The sequence below is a fragment of the Pseudorca crassidens genome, chromosome 10, assembly GCF_039906515.1.
Source record: "Pseudorca crassidens isolate mPseCra1 chromosome 10, mPseCra1.hap1, whole genome shotgun sequence".
Lineage (NCBI taxonomy): Eukaryota > Metazoa > Chordata > Mammalia > Artiodactyla > Delphinidae > Pseudorca > Pseudorca crassidens.
The window spans coordinates 58,941,207-58,955,188 of record NC_090305.1 but is presented as its reverse complement, the minus strand read 5'-3'; the positions used below and the strand labels follow the sequence as shown (position 1 = coordinate 58,955,188).

Here is a 13,982-nt window from a genome sequence, read left to right as displayed (position 1 = left end):
CTGCCCCCAGCCTTCTGAGATGCCCCAGCCCTGCTCAGGGACTGGGTTTCTTCTGCCTGCTCAGGATCCGGGTCCAGAGACAGCACTTCAAAGCCAGGCAGAGTGCCTCTGCGCCCCCAGGGCACACTTGCCTGGGCTCCAAACCACAGACATAGCCTCCAGTCTGTCATCAACTTGGCTGTTCCCTTGGAACACCTCCCCCTGACCACACGCCTGTCATTGAGAAGCTCTGGCCCTGGGTACAGCACGCACCTCACATGTGGCCTGACACAGGCAAGGCGAGACATCACTGTCCTTGTCTTGGTTCTTAGTGTATCAGTGCTTTGGCCACCTAGACCCCGGCCTTTGTGGAGGACCCAGTTCCCTCTGGCTGGGCTCTGAAAATTTCCCAATGAGGAACGGGAGCAGGGTTCCCCAGCAGGTTCCTGTGAGGCTGAATAAATGTACGGGCACTTGGGAATTTTGCATCACACAGGCCTGGGGTGGAATCCCAGTTCCTTCACTGAACTGCCCTGTGACCCTGAGTAAGTTGGTTAACTTCCTGAGGTTCAAGTACCTTCCTGAGCTAAAGGAATAATAGATTAGTGCTACCGAACAGACAGCTGCCAGGATGAAAGGAGGCAATACATATAGAGGGCTTAGCAGCTACCTGGCCCAGGTGGGGGAAGCAAGGGGTATGAAGGGGGGATGTGTGGGGTACCAGGGGGATGACAGTGCAAGGGCAGTGTGGGCACAGATTCTCTGCCATCTCTAGGCCTCCACAGCCTGCCTGCCTGGGCCACAACTCCCCCTGTCCTGCGGGCTCCCAGTAGGTACACGCACGCCCCGCCCCCCCACCTCACTTAAAGACGCGCTGCTGATGGCGTAGCCCACCGCAGCTTGGGACACGCCAAAGCGGAAGAACAGATATTGGTGAAAGCTGTTGACAAAGGCTGTCCCGAAGCCGAAGATGATCAGTCCCAGCAGCGACAGCAGGATGCTTGGGTGGCGGCCCAGCCTGCGCGCGTGGAAGGGAGGGGAGACTGCGCCAAGTGCATGGACCTAGGTGGCTGGCCCCAGCCCACTCCAGCACCAAGCCCAGGCCCCGAGCCGTACACTCGCCTCCGGAGGGCCCCTACCCTTGCCTCCCCTAAATTGAGACCCTTCAGCTCTGAATGGCCCCAAGGAGGAGGCAGGGGTGTCCCGGACACCAGAGGGAACTCTGGAAAACTTACTTGTCAGTTATGAACCCAAAGAGGAAAGACCCTGTCGAGAGTCCCGCCAAGTACATGTTCTGCCTGATTTCCGGGTTCGGTTCCTTGCCACACACCAAGTCAAACTGGGGGTTATATGCAGGGATTGGCCACAGGCCTCCACCCAGGGCCTTCTAGGTTGAGACTGAGCCTCCACCCAGGGTGGGCCTTTAGGCAGAAGGGGCCTGGGACAGGGGCAGGTAACTGTGTGCAGTATGCCTCAGCTCTGTTACCTCTGCATCCCATCCTGCATCTGACAGACTCTAGGAGTTAGGCCTGGAGAGAGGGACCAGAGACACAGGCCAAGAAGGGGGCTGGGTGAAGAGGTAACCGAGCAAAGGCCAGAATCACCCAAGACCCTTTTCCAAGTACAGATGCTAGGCCTCACCCTAGAGAATCAAACTGGGCAGGTCTGTGCTGTGAAGGGCCCAGGTAGCAGCTTAGGCTGAGAAACTCCATAAGAGGTACCAGATCAAAGATGCTTCTTTCCCCAGTTCCCTAATTTCTGTGATTTCAGAGGGCAGAGCCACAACTACAGAAGCAATTCCCTGGGCAGGTGGCAAACCCTGCCACCTGACATCTGCCCCTAGTCCCCAATCTACTCTAGCTTCCTGGCTAAGACCTGTAAGACCAGGGCTGTGCAGCAGGAATCCTGTTTCTGCCTTGGCCCTGCCTCTGTGGGTTGACCTTGGGCCAATTGCTTCCCCTCCCTGAGCCTCAGTTTCCCCACCTGTTCAGTGAGGGTGAGGGCAAATCTCTGGGGTCCTGGGTTAGCTACAGACAACTCAGGACAAGGCATACCTCATTGATCAGTGATCGCTTCTTGACCTCAGGATAGATCCACCCATCTTGACATGAGTCTCTGCGGTTGAGCCCAAAATGGATGATAGACTCCAGATCCCAGTCCACAGGCAAGTACATGAGGCAAGTCAGGAAACTGCCATTGGGTGCTTGGGGCAGGGTCAGATTCAGCCGCTCAGACTCCGTCAGGTTGGGGCCCACTGCCAGTATCCAGCTGGTGTTGCAATAGGGCTTCTGTGGTGTGAACACAAAGATGTCAGCAAACAAGAAGAAGGTAGACAGGATGTTGGGAATGAAGGTGAGGGCCACCAGCCTCCGCTGTAATGTGCCAAACTCCCCTACTGCATCCATGATGGTGGCAAACTTATCATCTTGCTTGGCTTCTATGGCCCTCAATCTGCGTAATAGCATGTCCAGAGAACAGGAACGGGGGCTTTCTGCTGCCTCATGTTGGTGGAAGCTCCTGAGATGATGCTGGGATTTGAACTCTACCTTGAAGTTGTTTTCCTTTGCCATCTGTTCAAAGAGAGGATGCAGCTCAGTCTTCACTGACACCACTTTTCAGATATCATAGACCAGCGTGGGAGGCACTGGCCAGAAACTGGCTTGAAACAGTTTGGATCCCAACCTTGATGTTCTCTGTACTTCCCTCCTTTGCTTCTGAAATTTCTTAATTTGTCCCCCATTGGCCCACCCATCCCTGATGTGTATAGAGCACTTAAGATTTTTTAATGTTTTAGAAAACGCTCTGCTTCTGTTATCATGAATGACTAAGTTCTGAGGAGCTCTCCTGCAACTTCCCCACAATGGAAACTTTGTTTACACACACACTGAGGCACCACCAGTCTTGCAAAAGGTAGGAGAGGCCTCCAGGGACCATTCCTTAAAAAAAACAAAACAGGAACTTCCCTGGTGGCGTAGTGGTTAAGAATCCGCCTGCCAATGCAGGGGACACGGGTTCGAGCCCTGGTCTGGGAAGATCCCACATGCCGCGAAACAGCTAAGCCCGTGCGCCACAACTACTGAGCCTGTACTCTAGAGCCGCGAGCCATAACCACTGAAGCCCGTGCGCCTAGAGCCCGTGCTCCGCAACAAGAGAAGCCACTGCAGTGAGAAGCCCGCGCACCGCAATGAAGAGTAGCCCTTTCTCGCTGCAACTAGATAAAGCCCACGCGCAGCAACGAAGACCCAATGCAGCCAAAAATATATAAATTAATTAAAAAAACAACACACACACACACAAATCTGGCTCTGAAGTGGCCATGAACTGAGGCCAAGGTGGGTGGCTGCAAGCCTTGATCACAGAGGTGAGAAGACAGGGCTGGTGCCATGGGGCACCAAAATGGTAGGGTGACAGACAGCAACAGAGAGCCAAGCTGGAAAGGCAGGCAGAGGGGAGGAGTGAGGTAGCAACACTGAATGTAAGGATATTACCTTGGAACAGCAGCAAAGTGGGGAACCTAAGCGGGGCTGAAGAGGTCCTGGGTTGGGGCACCCCTTGGCTACCAGCAAAAGCAGATGCAGGTCTTCTCTGAAGGAAAATTTCTCCAAACTAAGCTTGCAAGGATCTCACAGATTAAGATCAAGCCAAGGGCTCAAAACAAATATTATCTAACCCATAGGAAGTTAAGTCATTCTGAGAGTAAGAGATGGAAGTTATAATTACAGAAATGGACTTATAACCAGAGGCAAAAAGCAGACACCTTTGGAGGGAAGACACAACTTCTAAAAATAAAAACTATTGAATAACAAGTTGTTGAAATAAACACACTAAAGGGAAGGTTAAATAGATTCGACACAAAGATGAATTAGAAGATAGAAGATTTAACGTTCATCTAGTTGCAGGCCCAGTGGGAGAAAGAGAGAAGCGATATTTAAAGAGATAAGAGCAATCCATTTTCTAAAATTTGAAAAACATGAATCCTTAGAATCAGGAAACAGTGTATCCCAAGCAGGATAAATACAAGAGAAACCCACTGTAACAAAGCTGCAGAACACCAGTGACAAAGAAAAGATTTTCAAAAACATCTGGAGAGAAGATAGATCATGGACAAATGAGCCGTGTCTACAGACTTCTGTTAAGAAACAAAAGTTGTGGACAACATATTTGGAGGAATTTTATCTTAAAACTGACCAAACCCATATTTGTAAGATAAAACACCTGAATCATTGAGGATCCAAGTTGTGATTTGAAGTCTATGACATTTTCATAAGGGTAAAATGTTACCACTACTTTAATTACTGTTATAAATAGCTTTATAATGTTGAAGCCTCATTGTTTAACTCTAAGACTTTTTTTTTTTGCGGTACGCGGGCCTCTCACTGTTGTGGCCTCTCCCGTTGCAGAGCACAGGCTCTGGACGCGCAGGCTCAGCGGCCATGGCTCACGGGCCCAGCCGCTCCACAGCATATGGGATCTTCCCGCACCGGGGCAGGAACCTGTGTCCCCTGCACCGGCAGGCGGACTCTCAACCACTGCACCACCAGGGAAGCCCTAACTCTAAGACTTTTGAATTTTCTTTTTCTTTTCTTTTTTTTTAAAGAAATAACCAAAAGTTGTTAAGCAACAAGGAAACCAGAAGAGAGTGAAGAGTATCTTCAACATGTTGATAGGAAATAACAGCCAACCTAGAATTGCTTACTCAGCAAAATTATCTGTCAGAGTAAAATGAAGAGAGTTATAGTCAAAAATTGAGTTAGCAACAGATCTGATTTAATGGAACTTCTAAAAGTTAAGGAGGGGGATGCTCCAAATAAAATAAAATAAAATGTATATGAAAATGCAAAATCCTAAAATAATACAAACAATTAAGAATGGTTTTGGTGGGAATTCCCTGGCAGTCTAGTGGTTAGGACTCTGAGCTTTCACTGCCAGGGGCCTGGGTTCAGTCCCTGGTTGGGGTACTAAGATCCCACAAGCCTCGCAGCATGGCAAAAAAAAAAAAAAAAAGTTTTGGAGCAGAAATATACGGTATAGTGAAAAAAAGAGTTCAGAAACTGGATAAAAGAGGAACTCATCAATAAATGGGTCTGGAACCATTGGATAAAAAAAGAGGATAAGGAGGAGGAAAATTATGTCAAGATGACAAACTGATAGGCAGTGATGAGCAATCTAAATGGTAAACATGTAAGCAAATCCAAATATTGATTGCATTAAATAATAAAAGCTCTGTTCAACTGTGGAGTTAAAAAAAAAAGATAAAATAGTGGGCAGCAATAACATATTTCACGATGGAGATGATGAGAGCCAAAGTATCTTAAAATCTTTCTATTGTTCAAGGTGTAGGAGAACGACACCAAGATTTCAAAGTTACTTTTCTCGTTTTTTTTTGTTTGTTGTTTTTTGTTTTGGCCACACCATGCTGCCTGGCTTGCGGGATCTTAGTTCCCTGATCAAGGATCCAACCCATGCTCCCTGCAGTGGAAGCACGAAGTCTTAACCACTGGACCACCAGGGAAGTCCCTCAAAGTTACATTTGCATGATAAAATTTTAAGGATAACCACTACAATAATATAGCTAGAAAATAGCAGTGGAAAAAGGTAGGCTAAAGGGAAAAACAAAAACAAGACCTCAATCGAAAAAGGGAAGAAAAGAAAAAAGGAAACGTAGAAAAAGTGGATTTCAGTAATTGTGACTGCAAAAATGAATCAAAGTATATTGATTATCACTAGTTAAAAGAGATAGTTGGATTGAGCTTTTGAAAAATCAAATTAATAGGCTGTTTTTAAATAGGGCGGCCGGGACTTCCCTGGTGGTACAGTGGTTAAGACTCTGCACTCCCAATGCATGGGGCCCAGGTTCCATCCCTGGTCAGGGAACTAGAGCCTGCATGCTGCAACTAAAAAGCCCGCATGCCACAACTAAGACCTGGCACAGCCAAATAAATAAATAAATATTAAAAAATAAATAAACAGGGTGGCCAGTATTTCCCAGAACATACCCAGTTTATGTCTTTTATGCTTGTGTAATTATTCATAGCGCCCCCTTTCCCTCTCACAAGTGTTTTGATTTTGATGACAACTTGGTCACTCTGTAAGAAGGCACACTTAAAGCATAGGGACATGAAAAGGCTGAGAGTTAAAGGATGGAAAAAGTTGTATTAGGCAAAGAGTAATCAAAAGAAATCTGATTTAGCTATACTATTACCAAAACAAAACAAAAACCCATAAAGTATCATTAATAGAGAGATTCATTATCTAAAGACAAAACGTTCAGTACACCAAAAAATTAATATATATGAACCTAATAAATGTCTTCAAATATATAAAATAATGAGTATAACTCATAGGAGAAGTTGATAGCTCTAATACCATAATGAGAAATTTCAATGCACCTTTTCAAGGGGCCAAAATGTAAAAACTTAGCAAAGATAGATTATTTTAATAACACAATTAACAAGACTAAACTAATGACCATTTCTAAAATTCTGCATGTAACAACTAGAGAATACACATTTTTCTCAAGCCTACTCAGAGCATTTGCAAAACTTTATCATGCACTAGGCAATAAAGCAAGCCTCGACAGAAATTTTCTTTTTTTCTTTTTGGCCGCACTGCACGGCATATGGGATCTTAGTACTCCGACCAGGGATTGAACCCACACCGCGTGCATTGGAAGCAAGGAGTCTGAACCACTGTACCGCCAGGGAAGTTCTCAAGACAAATTTCAAAGAATAGGCATCATATAGACCTGTCTTCTGACTACAATGAGATTAAATTAGAAGTCACTAACAGCTTAATAATTTAAAATTCCATATGTTTTTCATACATGTGTAATACAGTTACATTCATTTATCACAGTCTGCATTCCACCCTGGGATCCCTCTATCTCTTAAATGATTTTTTTTTAAATTTGTACATGGTAAGGTCCACTCTATGGGCTGTAAAGTCCTGTGGGTTTTGATGAATGCGTGGAGTCATGTATCCACCATTAGAGTATCAGACAGAAGTCTCACTGCCCTAAAAAATCTGTGCTCCACCTATTAAATCCTCCTCTCTCTTCTCAAAGCTCTGGCAACCACTGATCTTTTTACAGTATATCTTGCTTTTTCTGGAGTGTCATATACCTTTTTTTTTTTTTTTTTTTTTTTTTGTGGTACGCGGGCCTCTCACTGTTGTGGCCTCTACCCGTTGCGGAGCACAGGCTCCGGACGCGCAGGCTCAGCGGCCATGGCTCACGGGCCCAGCCGCTCCACGGCATGTGGGATCTTCCCCGCGGCCATGGATCACGGGTCTAGCCGCTCCACGGCATGCGGGATCCTCTCGGACCGGGGCACGAACCCGTGTCCCCTGCATCGGCAGGCAGACTCTCAACCACTGCGCCACCAGGGAAGCCCGGAGTGTCATATACCTTTAATCATACACTATATAGCCTTTTCAGACAAGCTTCTTTCACTCAGCAGTATGCACTTAAGGCCATTCATATCTTTTCATGGCCTAATAGCTTGTTTCTCAAAAATCACAGAATAATATTTTTCAATGTATCCACGTACTACAGTTTGCTTATCCATTCGTCAATTATTGAAGGACATCTTGGTTGCTTCCAGTGTTTGGCAGCTGTGAATAAAGCTGCTATAAACATTTGCGCGCAGGTTTTTTTGTGGATACAGTTTTCAAATCAGTTGGGTAATACCTAGGAACACGAATGTTGAGTCATATGGTAAAACTATGTTTAGCTTTGTAAGAAACTGGAAACTGTCTTCCAAAGTGGCTATACCATTTTGCACTCCCACCAGCAATGAATGAGAATTCTTGTTGTTCTGCATCCTTGCCAATTTATGATTTTAGCCATAATAATACATGAGCTCTTTTATTTAGTTTTTCATTCTTTTAAGTTGCACTTTCCTAATGACAAATAATGTTGAGCATCTTTTCATATGCTTATTTGCTATCTGTATATCTTCTTTGGTGAGTTCTCTCTTCAGATCTTTTGCCTGTTTTTTAAATTGGGATGTTTACCTTCTTACTGTTGAGTTTTGAGTTTTTTGTATATTTTGTATACAAGTCTTTTATCAGCTATGTTTTGCAAATATTTTCTCCAGTCTCTGGCTTGCCCTTTTATTCTCTTAACAGCATCTTTTGCAGAGCAGAAGTTTTTTATTTTAGTAAAGTCCAATTTGGGACTTCCCTGGTGGTCCAGTGGTAAAGAATCCGCCTTACAATGCAGGGGACACGAGTTTGATCCCTGGTCAGGGGAACTAAGATCCCACATGCCGCGGGGCAACTAAGCCCGCGTGCCACAACTACTGAGCCTGTGTGCCGCAAACTACAGAGCCAACGCATGCTGGAGCCTGCGCGCCACAACTAGAGAGAGAAAACCTGCACACCACGGCTAGAGAGAAGACTGTGCACCACAACAAAAAGCCCACGTGCCGCAACTAAGACCTGACGCAGCCAAAAATAAACAAAATAAATAAATCTTTTTTAAAAAAGTCCAATTTATCAATTTTTTTCTTTCATAGATTTTGCTTTTAGTGTCATATCTAAAAATTCTTTGCCAAACCCAAGGTCACTTAGATTTTCTCCTATGTTGTCTTCTAGAAGTTTTATATAGTTTTGTGTTTTACATTTAGGTCTATGATCCATTTTGAGTTAATTTTTGTAAAGGGTGTAAGATCTGGGTTTACATTTTTTTTTTACATTAAATTTTTGCATATGGTCATCCAATTATTCCAGTACCATTGTTGAAAAGACTATCCTTTCTCCATTGAATTGCCTTTGCTTCTTTGCAGTTGACTATATTTAGGTGGGTCTATTTCTGAACTTTCTACTTTGTTCCATGGTTCTATGTGTCTATCCTTTTGCCAATACCATGCTATTTTGATTATGGAAGACTTTATAGGAAGTCTTAAAATCAGGTAGTGTGAAGCCTCCAACTTTGTTTTTCTTCACTACTGTGTTGGATATCCAGGTCTTCTGCGTTTCCATTTGAACTTTAGAATAAGTTTGTTGATATTTGCAAAACAGCTTGCTGTGCTTTTGATTGAGATTATATTGAATCTATAGGTCAGCTTGGGAAGCGTTGACGTCTTACCAACAATATTGAGTCTTTCAATCCATGAACATGGAATATACATATATTTTTTCTAAAGTTTATTAAGTTTTATAAATATATATTTTTAAGTTAATAAAACTTGCGACTATCTCAGAAGTCAAAGAAGAGATCATAATGAAAAATTTAAAATATTTAAAAATGAGTGATAATATAAATGCTTATAAGTGAAAACTATAAAAACTTATACCACCCATATCAAACCTATGGGTGGTATAAAAAGTGGTACTCTGTGGGAAATTTATAGTTTTACCTGCTTTATAAAAGAAAATCAGAAAGACTGAAAGTTAATAAACTAAATGCCCATCATAGGAAGTGAAAAAAAGAACAAAATAATATAAACCTAAATAAATAAAGAGATTATAAAGTTAAGACAGAAATAAAGGAAACAGGAAACAATAATAGCAAGATATGGAAACAACATTAAGTGTCCATCAACGGATGAATGAATAGAGAAAATGTGGTATATATTTATATATACAATGAAATACTATTTAGCCACAAGAAAAAACGGAAATCCTGCCATTTATGACAACATGGATGGATCTTGGGAGCATTATGCTAGTGAACAGACAGAGAAGGACAAATACTGTATGGTATCACTTATATGTGGATTTTTTTTCTTTTTTAAGTCAAAACTAGTGGAAACAGAAAGTTTAAGTGGTTTCCAAGGGCTGTGGGTGGGGAGATAGGAAGAGGTTGGTAAAAGGGTAATTACTTTCAACTGTAAGAGGAATAAGGTCTGAGGATATAATGTAAAAACATGGTGACTATAGTTGATAACACTATATTGTATAATTGAAATTTGCTAAGACAGTAGAACATAAGTTTCTCACACACACACACACAAGATAAATATGTGAGGTGATGTGTGAATTAACTAGATGAAGGGAGTCCTTTTGTAATATACATGTATATCAAAGAACCACAATGTACACTTTGAATATCTTACAATTTTGTATGTCAATTTCACATTTACCTTTGCTAAATTTTTTTAATGTTTCAAATGATCAATTTTATATTAGGTATATTTTACCACAATAAAAAATGTTTTAAAAATATGTGCAAGGGTATTCCCTGGAGGTCCAGTGGTTAGGGTTCGGCACTTTCACTGCTGTGGGCTGGGTTTCAATCCCTGGTCAGGGAACTAAGATCCCACAAGCCACGCAGCAGGGCAAAAAAAAAAAAAAAAAAAAAAAAAAATAAGTGCAAGACCTGTGTGTAAAATAATTATAAAACTTACAGAAATATGTTAAAAAGAAAAATTAATGGAGAGATATCTAATAGTCATGAATAAAAGTTGTCAATTTTCCCCCATGTTGATCTGTAGATTCAGTACAAATCCAGTCAAAATCCAAAAGGTATTTTTTTGTGAAATTTGTCAAGATAACTCTAAAATTACTATGGAAGAACAAAGGGCATGAATACCTAAGACAATTCTGAAGAATAATAAGGAGGAATGATTTGTCCTGCCAAACATCAGAATCTATTATAAAGTTATATTCATTAAAGACAAGGTGGTCTCAGTGCAGGAGTAGCTAAATAGCCCAGAAATAGATTTATGCAAACAATTTTTTAAAATATTTATTTTATTTTATTTATTTTGGCTGCACCGGGTCTTAGTTGCAGCACATGGGATCTTCGTTGTGGTATGCGGGATCTTCAGTTGCGGCATGCAGGCTTCTTAGTTGTGGCATGCGGACTCTTAGTTGCGGCACGCATGAGGGATCTAGTTCCCCGACCAGGGCTCAAACCCGGACCCCCTGCACTGGGAGCATGGAGTCTTACCCACTGGACCACCAGGGAAGTCCCAAACAAATCTGGATATATGAGAGACAGACTTGCATGACAGGTCAGTAAATGGAAAAAAATTAACATTGGTTCCTGTCTCACACCATAAACAAAAATTTCAGCCCTATTAAGGACCTAAATTTAAAGAACAAAACTTTTATTGGAAAAAATATATATATATATATATATTTTCCCCCGACCAGGGATTGAACCCATGTCCCCTGCATTGGAAGGTGGATTCTTTACCACTGGACCACCAGGGAAGTCCCTGTCCCAGCCTTTTTTCAATTTTATATTTGTATCTCTTATATACTTTTTATTTTATGTACAGTAAAATACACCCTTTGTTGTGTACAGTTCTGTGGGTTTTGACAAAGGTATAGAATAGTATATCTAGCACCAAAATCATGATGTGGAGGGGTTCCATTACCCCTAAAATCCCCTTGTGTTTCTCCTCCTTCTACCCCACAATCTCTTGCAATCACTGTTTCTATAGTTTTGCCTTTTACAAAATGTCATTTAAATGGAATCAAACATTACTTAGCATCTAGGGTCTAGTTCCTTTTACTGGAATATATTTTTGACTTTACGTGAAAAATGATTTCTTTTTTCTTTTTTTTTTCACTTTAAGCAAAGTCTTTCTTTTCAAGGAACATTTCCTCATTCTCTGTTCTTGGCATACATTTTAAATTCTTACCAGTAGAACCAAAGCCTCCTGAAACCCTTACAGTGTCATCTAAAACTTGAACTTCCTCTCTTTCTGGGTAAAAAAAATCTGTTCACAAATGAGCTGTGCAATTTTATCACACTTTTTACTTCAAACTTTGCCACAATTAAATAGTACAATACCAACATTTCCTCTACAATCTTCATCTATGACACCAGCTTCTACATCTATGAAATGTTTTGCAGCCAAGCTAGAACATGGAGCTACTCTCTCATAGCACCCAGAAGGAAGAGGTACCTGAATGTTGGTTTTCACAAGGGCTTTCTCCATAGGTGGTACTGTGCAATCACAGGCAGTGTACAGGTCAGAGCCTGCGGTGCATGTAGTCCCCTTGGTCTGGGCGGTGGTGTGCTCCGAGAGCTGGGCAAAGTGGAGTGGTATGCCGCCCTCCTCTGCCAGCTGGGCCACCTTGCTGGGGGAGACGACTTGTTTCCTGAGAGCAGGGCATGGCAGGGCAGAATGTGAGCACAAGAGGGAGCAGGGTGAACCAAAAAAGGATTTCTTAATCAGGACACAAAAGCTATGCTAGTCTATGCTAACCATAAAATAGGGCTTCCCTGGCGGCTCAGTGATTAAGAAGCTGCCTGCCAATGCGAGGGACACGGGTTCGAGCCCTGGTCCGGGAAGATCCCACATGCCGCGGAGCAACTAAGCCCGTGTGCCACAACTACTGAGCCTGTGCTCTAGAGCCTGAGAGCCACAACTACTGAAGCCTGCGTGCCACAACTACTGAAGCCTGCGCGCCTAGACCCCATGCTCCGCAACAAGAGAAGCCACTGCAATGAGAAGCCTGCGCACCACAACAAGGAGTAGCCCCCTCTCGCTGCAACTAGAGAAAGCCCGCGCACAGCAACGAAGACCCAGCACAGACAAAAAATAAATAAACAAATGAATTAAAAAAATTTTTTTGATTATAAATTTGACTACTCAAAAATGAAAATCATAGAGTTAAAATAAACACAACTGGGAGAATATATTGAAAAACTTGTATTACTGGGGAGAAAAAGGATCAAGATGTAAAGAAGCCACAGATCAATAATAAAAAGACAATAGAAAAATGGCAAAAGACATGAATGGGCATTGCAAGAAGAGGAAATTTAAACAAACATACAAAGAGATATTCAACCTCTTTAATAATGAGGGAAATGCAAATCAAGACCAGAATTTACACTCATTTGCTTAAGAAAACTTAAGAAATCTGACACTACCCAGTATCTATCTTTTATACATTTCTGGCAGGATTATTCATAGTTCCACTTTGGAAAACAATTTGGCATTGTCTTATAGAGCTGAATATCCCCACACATTATGACCCAGCAATTCTACTCCCAGTTACATACTCTGGGCAAACATTTGTACATATGATCCAAGAAGAGTACCAAAACATTCACGACAACACACCTCAAATGTGAAGGAAAAAAAAAAAAAAAAAGAGCCCAAACGCTCCATCAGCAGAGGAATGGATAAACTGTGGTATATTTATCTAGTGGAATGCAATACAGCAATGAAAATGCATAAATTTCAGTTACATCTCTTAAGACTTGACCAGCCGTTGCTGGCTTTGAAGATACAAGGAACTGTGAGCTAAGGAATTGTGGGCAGCCTTTGGAGGCTGGAACAGGCAAGGAAATAAATTCCCCTACGACAGCTGATTTTAGCTTAGTGAGACCCATTTTGACCTTCTGACCTGCAGGTCTATAAGGTAATAAATCTGTGTTGCTTAAAGCCGCTAAGTTTGTGACAATATGTTACAACAGCAACAGAAAACTAGTACAGTGTGCATGTGTGTAAGCTTGGAGGGGGTGTCACAGGACAGAAGAGACTTCCCAGGCAGAGAAGGAGAGAGAGAGGGAAGGAAGAAGGGAGGGAGGGAGAGAGGGAAGGAGGGAACCTTTGCTTTGCTCACAGAGATTTGGCTTTTGGGCCTGGAGCCAGCTTCCCGGGCAGGGTCCCCTTCAGTGTCCCCCACAGCATCACCTGAATACCCACAGGGGCCTGACAGTCTGCAAGGCCCTGGAGCACTTGTTCCCAAAGGTCCCCTGCCAGTTGGACAGGCCCCAGGCAATTGGTTCTCAATGTAAAAAGTGGAAACTAAGGCCTGGGACAGGAAGGTATAACCAGGAGCAGCCCCCCTTCTGAGGGCAGGAAATGGCCAGATGCCACACCTGAGAACTCACGCTTCCCAGGAGGACAGCCTGCTCCTTCCACAGACTCCCCACAGCCGAACAGGCCCTGTCCACATCTGTGCTGAGAATGCGGCCGCACAGTTGCCAGGTGTCATCATAATTGCCACCCTCCACACCCTCCCAGTCCCTCTGCCCTGGAGACAGGACCCCAAGCCAGGCCCAGCCAGACCCTTGGAAGCAGAACCCTTGGGTT

At 43.1% G+C, this 13,982-nt stretch overlaps 1 protein-coding gene and 1 pseudogene across 2 annotated transcripts in view; both read right to left on the bottom strand.

Annotated features, from left to right (window-relative positions):
• SLC22A14 (solute carrier family 22 member 14) overlaps positions 1-13,982 on the bottom strand; it is a 31,103-nt gene that overhangs the window by 14,147 nt on the left and 2,974 nt on the right. Inside the window, exon 2 of one of the 2 annotated variants that reach the window (XM_067753860.1) lies at positions 2,034-2,549. In XM_067753860.1, coding sequence (XP_067609961.1) covers positions 2,034-2,549 — 516 coding nt within the window. Of the gene's footprint in view, positions 1-2,033; positions 2,921-13,982 lie in introns of those variants that run through there. The other variant, XM_067753859.1, reaches the window with a different exon arrangement.
• On the bottom strand, positions 7,337-12,051 carry LOC137232258 (deoxyuridine 5'-triphosphate nucleotidohydrolase pseudogene; annotated as a pseudogene).